General features: G+C 33.7%; 1 protein-coding gene across 7 annotated transcripts in view; it reads right to left on the bottom strand.

Annotated features, from left to right (window-relative positions):
• The window catches only part of LOC128181278 (protein mono-ADP-ribosyltransferase PARP14-like), a 29,331-nt gene that overhangs the window by 9,624 nt on the left and 1,731 nt on the right, over positions 1-17,976 (bottom strand). Inside the window, exons 2-10 of one of the 7 annotated variants that reach the window (XM_052849619.1) lie at positions 12,537-12,767; positions 7,887-8,135; positions 7,285-7,482; positions 6,725-6,967; positions 6,210-6,446; positions 2,138-3,871; positions 1,494-1,934; positions 1,185-1,312; positions 521-754 (exon numbers count right to left, since the gene is read on the bottom strand). In XM_052849619.1, the coding sequence (XP_052705579.1) occupies positions 521-754; positions 1,185-1,312; positions 1,494-1,934; positions 2,138-3,871; positions 6,210-6,446; positions 6,725-6,967; positions 7,285-7,482; positions 7,887-8,135; positions 12,537-12,753 (3,681 nt within the window). In that variant the 5' untranslated portion in view covers positions 12,754-12,767. The remainder of the gene's footprint in view (positions 1-520; positions 755-1,184; positions 1,313-1,493; positions 1,935-2,137; positions 3,872-6,209; positions 6,447-6,724; positions 6,968-7,284; positions 7,483-7,886; positions 8,136-12,536; positions 12,768-17,976) is intronic. The other 6 variants (XM_052849620.1, XM_052849621.1, XM_052849622.1 and 3 more) reach the window with 6 other exon arrangements.

The raw sequence follows: 17,976 nt of genomic DNA, 5'->3' as shown, positions 1-17,976 counted from the left end.
TGTGTACCATAAAAAACAAAATACTTGATATTTTTAAATATGACTTTGTCAAATTATTTGTTGCGATTTGTTCAATGTTTATGCCAATTTTCACTGATATCCGTAACTAGGAAAGAAAAATATCTCTGTTGTTTCAATAATTTCCGAACAACCCTCGTAAACTGATTAATTTTATCAAAAAGCCTTTTCGGTGAAAAATTGCTATTCAATACATGATGGCTAAAAACTATTATCTATCTTTTAGACGGTCTTTACAACTTTGACTGCACCTTGCATACTGTTTCTTTAATTTTTTGAAAGTGCGATGACTCGATCACAAATTTAACGCACTTTGAATTATTTTAAGTGCGTAATTTTTAAAATGCGTTGTACATTTAACAGTGCCCTGATTTAACTGTTATCATATAATTCTAGATTCTGTGCACAAGTTCGTTTCATAAATATTTAAACATATATATAAACCATTGCTTTGAACATATTTTCACTCACCTACATCCACTACCCATGCTTTTATACTCACACTGAGTGCATCTCCTTTGTTGTGATCCCACTTCTTAATGGCTCCATGATACACTTGCCTACAGTGTAGATTACCTCCCTTGGTCATGGCTACTTCTCCTGGTTGAACGCCATGTTTGTACTTCATTCTACATTCTTCTTGCAGGAATTCACCCCCTGCCCTTAGAAGACTCTTGGACGTAGCACCAAGATTGAGGTTTAATGATTTGTTCGTGGAGTTCACAATCACATCAACCTGTTATTGAAACAACTTGTTAGAGTACAATACATTAATGCTTAAACTTAAAGTGAGATTTTCAATGCAGATCTTGATGATTTGGGTATACAATATACTGCTTTTGGGATGTCTCTTTATCATTCTATCATAATTCTTTCTGCCTGAATTTCTGAACATTACTTATCATTCGTCACAAAATATCAAGGTCAAGATCAATGTTGTTGAGGGGTTATTATCATTAGAGGCGAAGAGTATATTTGCTTACTAGTGATTTGTCATCATAGCTTACATTGTGTTTACACGCAAAAAACCCAATTGTTCATGGATTTCCAGTGTTACAACCTAACATCCAAGTCAAGTATCAAAAGGCTTAGGTATTACCTAATGTAAAACAATGAGTGACCCCAGCAATGATATTTTCCCAACATATTCATAAACATAATATTACCCTCATTTTTGCCAGATTGCCACTGATAACCTTCATCTCACTGTTGTCAATATCCGACCTAGGCCTGCTTTTTCTTGACTTCTCTTCTTCTAAATGAGAGTCTGTGTTTTGAACTGAGAATTGTTTAACTAACAAAAGAAATCATTCTTTATAACTTTAATATGTATAATATTCAATTTGAACTATCATCTTATATATAATGTATGTAAATAATCTAAAATGGTTGAGTCCAATAAAGTTTTGTAAAGAAATCATTTAATTTGCAATAAAGTTGAGTTCAGATGACAATGAAATCAATAAAAAACAAACCATATTCATAGCCATAGAATTCCTTGACTTTCAGTCCATATTTAGTCTTAAGAGCTTTGACAAACTCCTTGACAATAGTATCATTGACATCGCAAAAGTATATTTCTTTTATTGACGAAGATATAATCTTGTTGTATGATTCAATAGCACGCAAAATAACCTCCACTAATTGTGCCGCAGGATATCCATAAAATCCAGCACTTAATGCAGGGATAGCTATGGAAGAATAATTATATTTGTCTGTCAATTCCAAGCATCTAGATATAGCTTTTTTAAGCAAATGTTCTTCGTCGTGACCCCCATTACGCCATCTTGGCCCCACGGCATGGATCAGCATTTTACAGGGGAGTTCACCTGGGTGAGCAGGCACTGCTTCACCATGTGAAACAGTGCCATGGGACTTACAGTATGTCCTACTATCCTCTTGAATAATTTTTCCTCCTGTAAAGATATTTATATGTTATTCATTTTCTGCACCTTTATCAACTACTGACAGATTTATACTTCAGTCACACAAATAAATGAATGTATTTTGCATTTGCAATATGTAGATTCAAAAATTCATTAAAAAACCATTCAGATCATTAAGTCACACACACACACCAATTACAAAGACAAAAGTAGAAAATATTTGTACTTCTGACCTGCTTTAGATACTGCCAAGGCTAAACCTCCACAATGATCTAATTCTCCATTTGCAGCATTCACAATAACGTCAACTTCCAATTTTGTAACATCTCCTTGCATAACTACCAACTTCTTATCACATAACTGCAATTTGCATTCAGCAATTTTTATAGGTAAACATTTCGATGTTCTTCTTTGGCCTTTAAATGATTCAGTTTCCCTAATCTCTCTATTATGACACACTCCTTCTTCATCATAACGGATACATGATGCTTCTTTTCCGGCTCTCTTTGCGGTCTCTCGCCCTATTCCTGAAGTTAATAACACAGGAGCTCCAGAATTGGTTATGCTGCAACTACCTACATGAATAGATCTCATCAACTTTTCATAAGCTTTTTTAACATCTTCATTATTGCCCGTAATTTCTATTGAACAAGTTGATTGATTTAGTTTTATTTCTAATTTTTTTGGAGTACATGATTTTTTGATTTTTGAAATTTCATTTTGGCCGAACATTTGCATGTACCTAAACTGTTGTAGAGATAAATGAACTTCTTTGCTGTCAATGCGGCATTTCTCGGAATAAATTTTCAGTTCATGTTCAATCTGCTTATAAACAGTCTCGAAAATATATATAGTAGCGGTGACACAAACTTCAGAATTTTGATAAGAAATAAACATTTTTTTATCATAACTGTCTTTCAGTTTCTTAACACAAGCTTGCCAGTCTGGCATACTCAAAACTTTGCCAATGTCTCTGATTTTAATTTTTTCTTCTGGAATAAATTTCTTAAAGGTCTCTAAAGCATCATCAACCATTTCTAAGTTTGAAGATGTCATATATACTTTGTCATCTGTTACATTCCAAACTGCCATGTTGCGTTTAGCTTTCATTTCTTCAATAAAACGATCTTTTACTTCCTTCATGGAAAAAATTTCATAACGTCCTTTTGAAATGTTAAACGACTTTGACTTTGTAATCATCAGATATTCATTAATCTTGATCAGAGCCTCGTTGACTTTTGCAGGCTTTCCAGTCAAATTCACCTCTTTTTTAATGTTTTTAACTTGAAAAACAAGATCTGGGAAATCACTCTTTAATTTCTTCCAAAAATGAGTTTCCCATATCTTCTGGCATTTATGAAAATCTAAGGGTACATTTTTCATTATTCTTTTTTGGTTTTTTATTTTGGACTCCTCTGTTTTGATAAAATCAAGAATTGTCCGAGTAAGGGCTTCAGTATTTTCCTCATAGCCAGTTAATATAGCTGTGTGGTTTTCCTGTTCCAAAACGACGTTCACTTTGATTGGATCACCGATATTTAATGTTTTTAGCCGAGTCAGAAATAATGACCATGCCTCAGGTAAAATAGAATGCAATTTATATACAAATCTTTTCATATGCCTATCCATCTCAACCGTCGCTTCTTCTTTCCAGCTTATTAGAATTTCCTTTGAATTTTTCATATCTTTTGTCATTGTACACTGTAACTTGATAATAAAATCTGACTTTGATTTTGGCCATTTTATCTTGACAAACTTTTTTTGTAAAGCTTCATTTATTTGGCTAAATGCCGGCCCACAGTTTTGAACAAAATTGATGACATATACATTGCTTTCATATGAGACACATGGCATGTCTTCCCGATTTGTCGGTTTTTCTGACAAACCTAGACAGGGATAAAACATCTCTGCTTGTACTTCTCTCTTATCAATTGTAAACTTTTCTTGTGCTGCAACATTCCTTGCATCTGAAAAACAATTCTCTTTCATTTAATCTACAATGATTGCTTAAATCGTGCCATATGTGCGCGGAGTACAATTTTTTTTTGAGGGAACTCAGACATGAATAATCTTGGTCATATTGACGTAAATCTCTTTATCGTTCTTTATATTTCAGAATGATGAACACTTGTTTTTACTTAATTCGTAATTTAATTAATGCAAAAAAGAGCTAGCATGACGATGTAAACAATTTCTCTCATTCGAACGTTGTGTATGCATATTTTTTTTAACATACATAAATTCACGCGTGTGCAGATCGAGTTGCCATTTCACACAGTTTTACATTTCTATAAACAAAGTTTTCAAACCACACTTCTTCAATTTAAGGAAACAAGTTGCTGTCCTTTAAAAAAGGACTACAATACATGTACGTGGACCATTTGCATGTGTTTCCAAGGAAAACGTGAAAGCCTTAAGATTATTAGAGATTCCACCGACTCTAGCCCTCTGCTTTTAACCACTAAATGTGTACGTTGTATTACGTATACATGTATGTATAGACCTTACTTTTTATCTCAGAATTACAAGTATTCATACTTCTGAAATAATTATGATATATCTATAAATGAAGCTTGCATGTATAGTATCAGGCTTTCGGTGAATTCTACTATTTGCGCACACATTACGATTCGCACTACTTTGTTAACTATTCAGTGACAGATTTGTGTAAATTAAAAATTTCATTTTTTGATGCATTTTTCTTAAGATTTAAACTTTTATACAGTGACATACATTGTAATTATTCAATCATACATAAATGCTTACAAACATTTAATCGGGAAGTTCTCTAGCCTCGCCTACTATAAAAGTAAAGTTAAGTTACATGTGTATTTGGAAAACAACAAAACATTGCAAATTATGCTATTTGATGCATGTTGTAGTTTCGGCATACCATTAACTTATTTCATAATACTGATAGTTCATATCACATGCCCATCATTTCTTTCAAAGGAATACTTTGTTTCCTTACTGTTTACCGACACTTTTACAATTACAGCGCCTTTGAACTTATATGTGCATATGACACGGAATTCCGATCCTGATTCAGATAAAGATGTGCTTGCTGGTTCCCTGAGCTACCCGTTACGCACAGGAACCAGGCTAGCTCATGCGCAGGCTGAATTTTCCCCAGAGCATCCGGTTTAACCTCGCTTATATATTTTCTAGGTCCACGCAATGATGTCAATGTTTTAAAGATTTTCTTTACAGATTCACATAGCATTAATGAATAATTTGTTCATTGTTATGATGGAAGATCATGCGACTTATATTAAAACTCTTCTGTTAAGAATAAGACATAAACTGATTAAAAGAACTAAAAGTACAATTCCCTAATGTTTCACCTATTTTTTTTGTCACTATAATTATAATAGTATGTTTCCAAATTAGGGTTTATTTTGTAAATAAAGCAATCTGTGTTAAACCTTTATATAGCATTGTAATGTATTCTTATATGCATACTATCTATAATTTACTTGTTTAATTTCTACGAAGACTTGAATAATTCTTCCACTGTTGTACATTGCCGTTTAATCCGGTCGGTAAAATTTGCTACTTTGCAAATTGACTGAGCTATCAGCCAATCAGAGCGCCGCACAGTCTCTTGCTACTTTTACATTCTTTTGTTTTTACTAGGGGAAGCTGCGTGGAAAATTGTTGATCAATTAAGACACCTTCAACCTCACCATCCATCCACCACTTTTTTAATTTCTATAAGCAAAATACACAATTGTTGAAGATGTTTTCATTGTATTTCTCTTTTTTTCTTTTTCTTTTGTAGTTGTTTAGCATGTGTACTAGGTATAACATTTTGTGGACTGGAAACCCCTTTTGATCTATACACTGTAATTTTTTTCTAGTCAACTGTTTGTGGATCTTCCAGCCACCTATGATTATGTAAATAAATAAATAACGACATATTTTAATTAATACGAGGTGTTACTGTCTTCATTTACGTTGACAAGCAAATGAAATCAAACGAGCTTTAATGTTGCCTTGATCGGTTAAAAGGGGGAGGAGGTAACATAAATGTACGGATAGATTTTTGTAAACACAGCACAAACGCTGAGTCATGTATTCTATATCGTGAAAGAGAAGTTTAAACAGATTAATTGGCTCATATTCAAGCATGATATTAACTTTGATGCATTTTTTTCATGCCAAAATTAAATTGGAAAAGAACAAATTGATTATGAATACAAATACATGTACTCTATTATTAGATTTGAATAAAGAAATATGACTGTCACCATTTCTGCCCCTTAAAGTTTCTTAACTGACTGAATAATTTTATAACATCGTTACCTGATGGATTTTCAAAGTAAACAATACAATAACCATCTTCTGGATGGTAATCCACCTTCTCTATATCTCCACCTCCACTTTTCCTCTTGTTACAGAAAAAATTCTCTAGTAGATTACAGGTAATGCTCTTGTCAATTCCCTTGACATAGATAGATTGACATTTCATCACCATCTGTACAAATAAGGTATTGCCTTCAAGTGTTGTTTCCTTGCATTGATTAGACATTTTTGCGAAATCTAAAAGTAGAAAAAGAACATTCAGTATGACTGTATAGACATTACGAGAACATTAATCTTAAAGAACTTATTTAAAATGACCAACTTCACGCCTGATTGAGTAAATAGCAAATTAAAATTGACGTCCGCTTTAATAAACGAAAATTTGAACCCCGTTCTTAACTTGTACGACACGTATGTATGTGTGTACGTGTGAACGTACGTACGTACGTATGCATGCATGCATGTATGTATGATGTATGCTACATGTACAAAGCTGTTTTTATAATTTTCTGTACCTGGTTTTTCGGCAAACACCAATATGGCTGCATTTTCTTGTTCCCCTCTCACCAGAGATATAAGTTCCACACCAGCTGGAGGCTCCAGAAATTCCACTAGCGTTTCCTGTGTTGTTATAGTGTTTAATCCTGTCACTAGAGCTTTGTTCATTTCCCAGAGAGTTGGATCCCGGCGGTCTAATTTCTGAACATCTAAGGACATTTTATATAACATATGATCTTGTTGGAGGCAATTAGTCGCATCTGTATAGACAAAATACAGAAAATCAAAGAAAAAATCGGTATTTGAATCCTTCTGTAAGCTAGTGCATAGTCAAATCCAAGTAGCTACTTGATATTTGGTTCAATTTGTAATTTTAAGTTGCAAAAGTAAGCTCACAATTCATGTACGTGTACAGCAAATGTGAGTTTTTCAGTTTCAAATATTCCGATATCATTCAAATTTCTTTAGATATTTCAATAAGTCTATCAATAAAAGTATCATTCTTTATTAGTATTCTGTTAGCATTATTTTTAATCAAATAGATACACTGGTTACAAAATATAAAAAATAAGAATACATTTTGACTCAGCAAATGTTATAAGGGCGTCTTCAACTTTCGATTCTGTTCCTTTGATAGTTGTTAGGGATACAATATATCCTCCCCCTGACTTCTGTGTGTTCTCAAAGTAGCTTTTCAAGGTGTCTTTAGTCAAAGGTATATTCAGCCGTACTCTAATGGTGTCACATGTTTTTTCACATAATGCCGTCCATTTACCTGCGCACCAAACGTTAAAGAAGAACACAATACTTGTTCTTGATTTATTTATCTGCCTTATTATGTTTGTAATGATCCATATCAGATGAATTATGAACTATTTCTCACTGAAACAGCTTAGCTTTTACCAACACGTTATTGAATAAAAGTGTTTCAAATTATCCTAAATATTTAGCTTTTCTATTTACTATCAATGTAACCAAATCAGTTATTTCGTGAATATGTAGCGTTTGATTTGTTTAACTACTTACATGCACGTGTTGCAAACGATAAATACGATCATGCTAGTTAGCTTTAATATAGTATGTAAATGAATCATTCCCTTTGTAATATAAATTGAATGTGTGCATTCAAAAGTTAGTTCGATAGTTTTGAAAGCATCTTTGTCAGCATTGCATTTTTACCTGACGCAACAGATTTTTCAATTTCAATATCGCCCATTACTATTGATTCAGAGTCAGGACTCTCTGACGTTGAAAGAAACGACTCATCAACACAGGCTTGTGCTTCATTGACCGATTCAATTGTTGCATCCTCCACATCTTTGTCTACAGCATCATCGGTGGAAAAAGTTAGAATTGGTGGAATACAGAACCTGGGAACGTATATGTCTTGATCTTCCTCTTTTAGTTTTTCTAATTTTTCACTCTTATCTAAAAACAAACCTTAAAACATTCAGCATAAAAAATGTGATGTATAATAATGATAATACATACAATAGAATGCTTGAGATGACATTGACTCAAAGAATGTATTGTAAAATGTTTAGGGCTTCAAAAAAGAAATTAATTCATTTTAATTTATTTGATTTTTTTTAAATACTTTGTCTATTCATCGTTTCTTGGGACGGTTTTTAGCCGGGCTCTGTTGAAAGCAGAGTCCTGGCTGTAGGCAGGCAAACTACCAGTGTTACTATAAAATGCACAACTACAAAAGTAAACAAAAAAAAAAACAAACAGCGGCAAAGTAAAAGCTTCCGCTATACCAAATAGTTACAAAAAGAGCCACTTTTGTCAAAAGTGTTTGTTTTTTGTTTCTTTTTTTTTATTTGTAGAGAATTGTCTATCTTTTTTAGTTTTTTTTTTTCATTAATAACGTGTTTTAAAAACAAGACTATGCATTTTGGACACATACAATGTGCATGAGTTTCCATGAACTACTTTGCTGCTCGTTGAAGAAATGGGGATTGATACGAAAGCCGAGAAGGATCATTCGAGATTCGAGATTCGAAATACGAGATTCGAAATACGAGATTCGAGATTCGAAATTCGAGATTCAATATCTAAATTAACCAATCAAATCATGGATCTGAAACCTGTATCCTAGCAACATCAAACTGTTCTAAATAAAGATCATTCGTACATGCTCTTTCCTACAAATAAATGTCTTAATAGCTCTTAGTGGTTATAAAATGGTTAAATTAACATTGATGAATTACCCCACACAGTATAAACAATTAATTTAGAAATAACACTGTTGGCTTTGCGAATCTAAGTGGTTTTGTTTGCCCTGTATGTATTTCCCCCCGAACAATTTTAACCCGAAGTGTATTCGCCTCAACCGTGTAAAAATCGGCTCGCGAAGAAAGATCTGTTTAATCTAAATGTTTTAGCTATGAAACGAAACTCAATGAAATAATCGACATGTCAAAATATAGGTTATGATAAAGTTTTAAACCATAGAAGATATAATGATTTACAACCTCAAAGACAAAAATCCAGCTAGATAAGAATAGTATATTGTAGGGTATGACAATGCCATTGTCGATATGAGAGAGAGAGAGAGAGAGAGAGAGAGAGAGAGAGAGACAGACAGACAGACAGACAGACAGACACAAGAGAGTTTTGTAGTGTCAAATTCAGTTTGATTTAGAATTTGAAATTGATTTGATTTGTTACAAGCATATATAGACAATAATTAAGCCTCTAAAACGAGAAAAGAGAGGAGGTAGCTAGGGTAGGGCAGACCAACTAGCAAGCTTTAATTTTTACGGTGTTAGCGCACCTGTGATTTACATCGACTCTCTCTCTCTCTCTCTCTCTCTCTCTCTCTCTCTCTCTCTCTCTCTCTCTCTCTCTCTCTCTCTCATCACCTAGCATTTCCTTTTCCGTGAGGGGGTTTGGGGTATTTGTGATGTCTTACATTAGCTAGCGAAAATGAAAAAAAAAACATGAAATTTTCTTTAAATTGTGTGCGGATGTTGTACGCCAATAATCTGTTTTCAGTATATACATTTCAAGAGGGGGGGGGGGGGCTTTATAGTCCTAATTAATTTGTCAGTTATTCTGGCCCCGCTTTGTTTTCTCTTCGTTTTCCATGTTTTTTTTTTTGGCTCGGCAAATTAATATAAAACTTTCTGTGTAGCTCCATAACGATGCACTGTAAATAAATTATGAGTAGTTTTACTTTTGATAAACAGGTACATATTCGTACTTGATTTTTAATTTGACTCTTGTAATCGGATTTAATATTCCAATATTTATAGGGTAGGAAAGAGTAGACGGGACTTTTTTGCGCATATCCTACTGTACCATTCATTCAACACAGGTATTAGCACTCATCGAGTTCGACTTGCTTTCCTTTTCTTTCATCCGCTGGATTTAAAGCTATTAATTTTTGAAAATATTTTGAATTTATGGCCTGATTATATATAAATTAGAGCTGCGCTGGTGCATATATTTACCCAAATGGACCAAAATATAACCAAATGAATCTAAAAATTTTGACAAAATTAGTTTTAAACGTACGACTCTTTTTCAATTCTAATCGGGTATGTCCTTTAGAAAAATCTTGAACCACACACATTTTAGCAAATAAAACGGCAATTGTTTCATTTTTTTAAGGGGAGGGAGGTGGTGCCGGTAAAGGACATGTATTGCTTGTGGCAGTTGTGCTATACTCTTATCTGTTATAATAGGTAATACTACATATTGATATAAAATGAAAGTTTCCAATTACACTGTACATAGCTTCTATCACGCATTTTGACCCGTGCGATAGTTTAAAACAATTTTCAAAGCATTTAATGTAATTCAACCGATCATTTTTGAAATTTAATTTTCTGGATCCCCGCCTGATACGTCCGCCTTCTTGTATATTAGAATTACATGTACGTTGACCATATGTACACATTAACTTAATCGGCTGTGTTATGGGACGATAACATTTTTTATCAATGTTTTTGCAGGATATGTAACAAATAACAGCCTATTTGTGGGTTTTTGCACTGATTATTTGAGATAATTTGCCGCCATCTTTTATGCATTCCACACACCACTCACAGTTTCTTTATTTGTTCTGTGTGTATGGCGACAAATTGGTAAATTTGCACCACTCACCCCTTGTAGCTTCATCCTGATTACATTTTATCTGGCTAAGTGTAATGTAGTAGTATATTAAATACACACATCTTTGTTTGCAGTGCTTATTTACATCTTTAGAGATTTACTTACAAAAAAAGTAAACATTTGTATGACTTATTTGTAACTATTGTCAATTTTGGTGCGGTGGGGGGTAGGGGGGTAGGAAACTACACAGAAACTTAACTTGGCTGTGAAACATATGCTTTTATTCTTTCTTGTTGATATCTCAATGAATGAATTATAACAAAATATATGTACAACAATTAATTTTGAAATATTCATGCACAATCAAATAAAAGGTTTTACTGTTCTCTGCACAAGAAATCGGCAATGTGAACAAATTGGCACCCTATCATCCCTACCTTTAATTGTAGAGAGTAGGTATTCTTCTAATTTGAAAACAATTCCAAAAGTAAGACTCATAATAAGTTGTTTACTGAGGAAAAGGAAAAAAAATTGTATTTATTGATAATTCCGTATGATGTGATAATATCTCAATGATTTGTTTATAATCATAGTACTAGTGTATCACTTTATGCATACATAAATACGATAAGTAATGCTTATATTTATTAGTGAAACAGGACAGATTATTTATATTTAGATTATTTAGATACATGTACTAATCTTCATGCGGGGATCTAGAAAGGAGGGGGTCAGGGGATCTGGACCCCCTCCTCGGGAAAATTGGAGCTTATTAAATTTACATAGTAAATTTTTTTAAAATTGGCCGAGGACCCCCTACAGAAAAAATTAGCTACGCTTATGAAGTTCTCTAACATAACCGCATTTTTACACAAAAGGGGTGAATAAACCCGGGTTTTAAACTATTACTGGTGGTGAAATACCTTAGGGTTCAAACGCATCAGGTGGAAATGCACCAGGGCAAACAAAATCACTTTGATCCGCGAAGCACACTGCATTATTACTAGTCTACTTAGATATTCTGTGTAAAAGTAAATACAAATAATTATTTAGTTAGGTAGGGAGAAGTGAACATAGCATTTATTTATATATATAAGAGCATGTACGTATGATTTTTATTTAGAACAGTTTGATGTTGCTAGGATACAGGTTTCAGATCCATGATTTGATTGGTTAATTTAGATATTGAATCTCGAATTTCGAATCTCGAATCTCGTATTTCGAATCTCGTATTTCGAATCTCGTATTTCGAATCTCGAATCTCGAATGATCCTTCTCGGCTTTCGTAGATTGAATATATAACGCTTGTAGCAAAATTCACGGCAGCAACTGTTGAACCTTTTTCTACTAGACAAACCTATTTTTGTTTATAGCCGCTCACAAAATGTAGTCGCTCTCTGACGCTTTGCCGACATTAAAAGCATGAGAGAGAGAGAGAGAGAGAGAGAGAGAGAGAGAGAGAGAGAGAGAGAGAGAGAGAGAGAGAGAGAGATTTCCAGTATCACTATACAATATGCATAAAGACACACCAAACGAGCCCGGCTTTCAGTACTTCAGTACTTTGATTATGTTTTTGAAGTCACATATATTCCTTATACTGTTCCATATATATGTATTATTTTATTCCAACTGAGCGTTTTCGTTGAGCTTCAGCTGTCTCTTTGCTTTCACTGTGGGTTTTCAAAACCACATTTTCAAAAAACTAAAAAGGTCTTTCATCATTATTGGCTTACTTTATCGAGAAAACAGATTGATCTCTTTCCTTACCCTTGGTTTCTTCTGTTGCAATTGCTGTGCTTTCAGACCTTGATAAACACGACTCTCCATCGCAGACCAGGGATCCGTCGATCGATTCATTGCTTGTATATAAATTTGAATTGGAGAATGTCATCGTGTTCTGTTGACTACACAGAGATGAGAGGGTAGAATATAAAAACCTTGGAACGTACTTATCATGGACTTCCTCGCGTTCTCTTTCTTCCATTGTCTCTTAAGTATCTGAAGTAAATCACACAACGATGTGGCTTTGAGTCAGAGACGTTTTACTTATATTAATGTTTTGAAATATATACATTGTGAAATGAGGTATAAAGGAATTTTTTGACAACATAATTTCTATACAACCAACATAATATACCAGTACACTCTTTCTGCTTGTGTACAAAACACTCTAAAGAGCCTTGTTTACATGTACAACTTTATAAGAGAAGGCTTACATAGGCATTGCCTGCTGCATAATCCTTTTATGTAAATGTATATTTGCATAATAAAATATGTTCAAATCAAATCAAATTTTATAAGAGAGCTTTGGTGTTTTTCTTTTTTTAGCCGGGCTTTGCTGAAAGCCAATGATACTATGAATAGCACAACTTCAAAAGTAAACAAAAAACCAAGCATATATTATTTATTCTGCTATACCAAATAGTTACACAGAGAGTCATGTTTTGTCAAATCTGTTGGGTTCTTTATTTGTTTGCGAATATATTTAGCGTTGAATTTTTTTTCCTTTCTTATTAATGACGTGTTTTCAAATAAACAAGACTATGCGTTTTGGGCACATATACAATTCGCATGAATTTTCATGAACTACTTTTCAAAGCATTGGTGTTTGGCTGCACATAGAAGTAATGAGGGGAAAGGGGTTGATTTTATAACGCTTCTTTCAAATTTCAATGCAACTGTTGATATTTTTCTACGAGACAGACATATTTTTATAGCCGCTAAGAAAACGATTCAGTCGATCTCTGACGCATTTCCGACATTAAAAGCATGAGAGAGACAGAGAGAGAGAGAGACAGAGAGAGACAGAGATTTCCAGTTTTTACTACAAGCTATGCATAATGACACATCAAAAGAGCCCGGCTTTCAGTACTACTTCAGTACTTTGTTGTTTTTTTTTAAATAAGTAACTTGTAAAACTCCGTATCAAACAATTTGAATATACGGGAGAATGTTTTTATTATTAATCATAACAGACTAACACAGAAAAAAGTGAGCTATGATTTTTACATAGAACTCCACGACCGACATTTAATTTATTCATAACGATTACAAATAGCCAGAAATGAAGCATATTAGATATTAAAAGCAGAACACTAATTTGCATATCAAATCGTGACCATGTATCGTTTAGGATATATATTGGTTCCAAGATGGTTAAATATTGACACACAACAACGTTAATTGTACAAATATATACGCCAAAACATTTTGTCCTACACATACCTCGTTCAGAGAAGAAAGATTTACAACAATCGTTGTTGTATTTTTTAAAAAAAAGGAACAAAGGTGGATGTTTTCAAAAAAAATTTACTGACAAAAGTAGAAATACCGTTGTTGTGAAACTTGATTTGAATGTCTGTACTTCAATATTTTTGATGAACCTAAACCAAACATAAATCGAGATTCATCATGTCATTATCATCGTCTTCCTTTATTATCAACAAAGTATTAATCTTATTCCTAGTAATCTGAGAAAATTTAAAAAAGTCTCTGATATTTAGTATTAAATTGGTGTTTTTAAAGATACTTAAAAAATGAATTTCACCTGCAGAACATTATTTTCTAACCATAAATGATGAAAAGGATATTAAGACACTTGCCTTCTCAAATCTAAACAGTCTTTAGAATACCATCAATCACATGGAAAGTGTGTTTTAAATTTTTTCAAGCAACCACGACAAACATACCTTATTCGCGATTAAATAAGATAAGTTAAAAACCTTTATAATTAGGAGCAGTAAGGAATGTACGAACAATTCATTAATTATATCACCGCAGTGGGGAAAATTTCAGAATATGCGTGCTCACAACAAGATGAAGCTCATGTACCGGTGTTATACAGTGGCTTTTCCCCCCTAACCCACCTCTCCCGGAAAAATGGCATATTTAGCAGTTTTTTTTCCGCGGAAAGCTGACAATTCCCTGTTTTACATTCCGGTCATGTTTATGGCAGACAATTCGTGGCAATAATTTGCAATATCCGAGATGATATTGATTATTCATAATAAAGGGTAATAAATGCATATACATGATATAAAATACATATTTATTTCACCTTGATATGCGCAAAGGCACGCGTCTTCATCACATTTTTGTATCATCACCCTTTATTTCAACCTTTGTTGCACTTTTTTGGAAGACCTAGCACCTTTTATTCGGATTTCGGAATACTTCAGAGTTTTTTCTCCTTTGTTTTTTTTTCTTATAATCGATGCATATCATTCTGCAGTTTGGGCTATGACGTTATGAAATGGATATTTTTTTAAAGAGGACGTCACCATACATTTGAGCTTTGAAAGTACGCCGGTTTGGAGATCGGAAGACTAGTAAGCTGGATAAAGTTTTTCTTATGGACATCGAAAAGATGATATACATGTAATATGAAACAATATCAAATATCATCAGCAAGTTTTAATCATTTATCATTTTGTCTTACTTCCGTAATGACAGAGAACAAAAAATATACGATAAAAAAGTTGTTTATACGTGAAATTTCAAAATCCGTTGAAAACACTGAAGATTTGTCGCACGGTAAGGAAAATGCAAAAATAGTGGTTTTTAAAATTGTCTTTTTCTTTTAAATCATCAAATTGTAAAAAAAAATGCAATTCGTCAATTTTTAAGATAAATTTAAAGAGAAAAAGACTTCAGTTATTACCAGGATCGGACGCAGAGCACCAGTCCTAATTATAATAAGATTTATTTTATTTATAAAAAATAAATCTAATTCTTATAGCGATGTTTCCGGTATTGCTATTGTATGATCCGGACCTTATTATTTTTGCGCGTAATGGCATACTATAGATGACGTTTTTTCTGTTAGCTTTGACGCTAATTAAATGGGCGTTCTACTCCGCAAAGAACTCCATAGATGGTGTTAATTTGGGATTAAGACGAAGAAATTACAGAGTTTTTTGGCAAGGAAAAGGAGGCATGAAATGGTTTGACCTTCATACAAAAATTAGGCTTTTGTCAATGTACGAATCCCCACCTGATATTTTGATTATCCATTGCGGAGCAAATGATATAGGGAAAATTCCATTATTGCAGCTACGGTCCAATATGCAATCAATCCTTGAAAGGTTAAAGCAAATGCTCCCTAAAACATCTATTGGTTGGTCGAATATGTTGCCAAGAATGTCATGGCGTTTTAGTTCAGATTCAAAGTCCCAAAACATTGCTGCAGTCAGACTCAATAACTTTATGAATCACTTAATGACAGTTAATGGTGGGTTCTTTATAAAGTACCCAGAGATTACTTGGTCCTCGAAAGAAATGTTTTGTAGTGATGGAGTTCATTTGTCGAATCTAGGCAATTGTGTATTTCTTTTCAATTTACAGAGGGCATTACAAAGAGTGTGTTTTTATGAAAAATGGTCATTTTAGCTCGAATTTCAAGGTGTGGCCACGCCTACAGTTTAAAGCGTCTCTCATTCCAACAATCTTTGTTGGCGGTGGTTGTCAATCTTTGCATTAGACAACCATGTGGCGCTTATTCGAGACGCCTGTTTTTAAATTTAAGTATTTTAACAACTTCTGCTGAGTATCTGCTCACCCAGTATCAGTATGAATGTTGTCACTGTTTATAAGGTTTATCTGGATAAGGATTTTAAAGATAAGGAGTATAAGGATAAAGTTTATAAGGATAGGGATTATAAGGATAAGGTTTATAAGGATAAGGATTATAAGGATAAGGTTTATAAGGATAAGGTTTATTTATAATATGCATTAAGGAATAAGGATTATTTGATTATAAAGTTTATTATAAAATCAAAATATATATATAAATACATGTTTGTGTATTATGTAGGTCGTGGCCACAATCGCCAAATCACAAAATAAAAATATTACATGCATTATTGTGTTTGTCTTCATTGTCTATAATAATGAGTTTATATCAAACCTATATCAACCTTACAAATATTACGGCTTTAAAAAAAACAAATCACTTCAGGTGACGATAGGATGTAACGACGACGAGCTCTCTGATGTATTAAATCCGTCCGTAAATATGATAGTAATATTATGTAACTCTGAAAATAAACTCTTGATACATTGAAGATGAATCGAAGATATTTTGATAATTGTTCAGTAGTATTTACCACTTCGTCAGATGTGTAGCATCGGGGAGTGGGGGGGGGGGGGGGGGGGGGGCAGGGTTCATGCCCCTCCCCCCCACTCCTTGGCGCATATTATTCTTAAATTTACATACAAAAAATTGATTTGAAAAAAAAAACGATATGAACAGTGAACAGGTATACTACGATCCCCCGTCGGAAAAAAAGATTTTTCGATTGTGAATTCTCTTTTATATCGCTTGTTAAGATTTTTTATGAGCCCCCTCCCCCTTACTTCCGAATACGATTCTACGTACCTGTTCGTTCAATACAACGTCAATTCATGCAAAACAAGAATCAAAATAAAATGACGTTTCATTTGATTTCAAATTTTGCACATCTGCGCATAATTCGATTTAATTGTTTAAAGAATGTTTGTTTTTTGGGGGGTTTTTTTTGGTCTTTTTTTTGGGGGGGGGGGGGTTATTGGCATAACTGTTACCCCAGTAGTTACTTCGTCAATTAGTCAAACCCCACTGCACTCTTTTCCTTTTCCTTTTCATCGACGGAGAGAAGCAGACAAGAAATTGCATATCCAATAAATAAGATGCCAAGACGGAAACCTGCTCGAAAGAGACCTGCTGCGTCTATCAGAGCTAAGTGGCCACCAGTCCAAAGTAAGAGGAAAAATAGAGATCAACTGCAAATCCCGTTCTGGAGGTATAGGACAACATTAACGCCATGTCAAACAAAGGATCAGCTACCAATGAGGCTACTGATGCTGTCTGCACTCCAAGTGTGGATTCTTCCTCTGTCAATGGTCCTGGATCCTCTATTCAAGGCAGTACACAAGGTAATGAAGTTGCCAGTATTTATGACATCTTTGGGGCAAATGTTTCAGAATCAGTAAAACAAAAAATTGTTAAGGGTGATTTTTATTGATTTAGGTCAGCTACTATCTAATCCGATTCTAATGGATGGTAAGCAAACCCTTACAATATCAAATGGTCAAGTGGTCATTGAACCTAAGCGGGCCTCAGTTAAGATTTCAAATGAACAGCAGTAAGCGGATACATTCATTATTTTTTCATCAGTATATGTTGGGTTCACCCTGAAAAAATATTTAGGCTTGTTGAAATACCTCCACA

Source organism: Crassostrea angulata, chromosome 4, assembly GCF_025612915.1.
Source record: "Crassostrea angulata isolate pt1a10 chromosome 4, ASM2561291v2, whole genome shotgun sequence".
NCBI classification, from domain to species: Eukaryota; Metazoa; Mollusca; class Bivalvia; order Ostreida; family Ostreidae; genus Magallana; species Magallana angulata.
The sequence above is the reverse complement of the archived record's forward strand: the minus strand, read 5'-3'. Positions and strand labels throughout refer to the sequence as shown.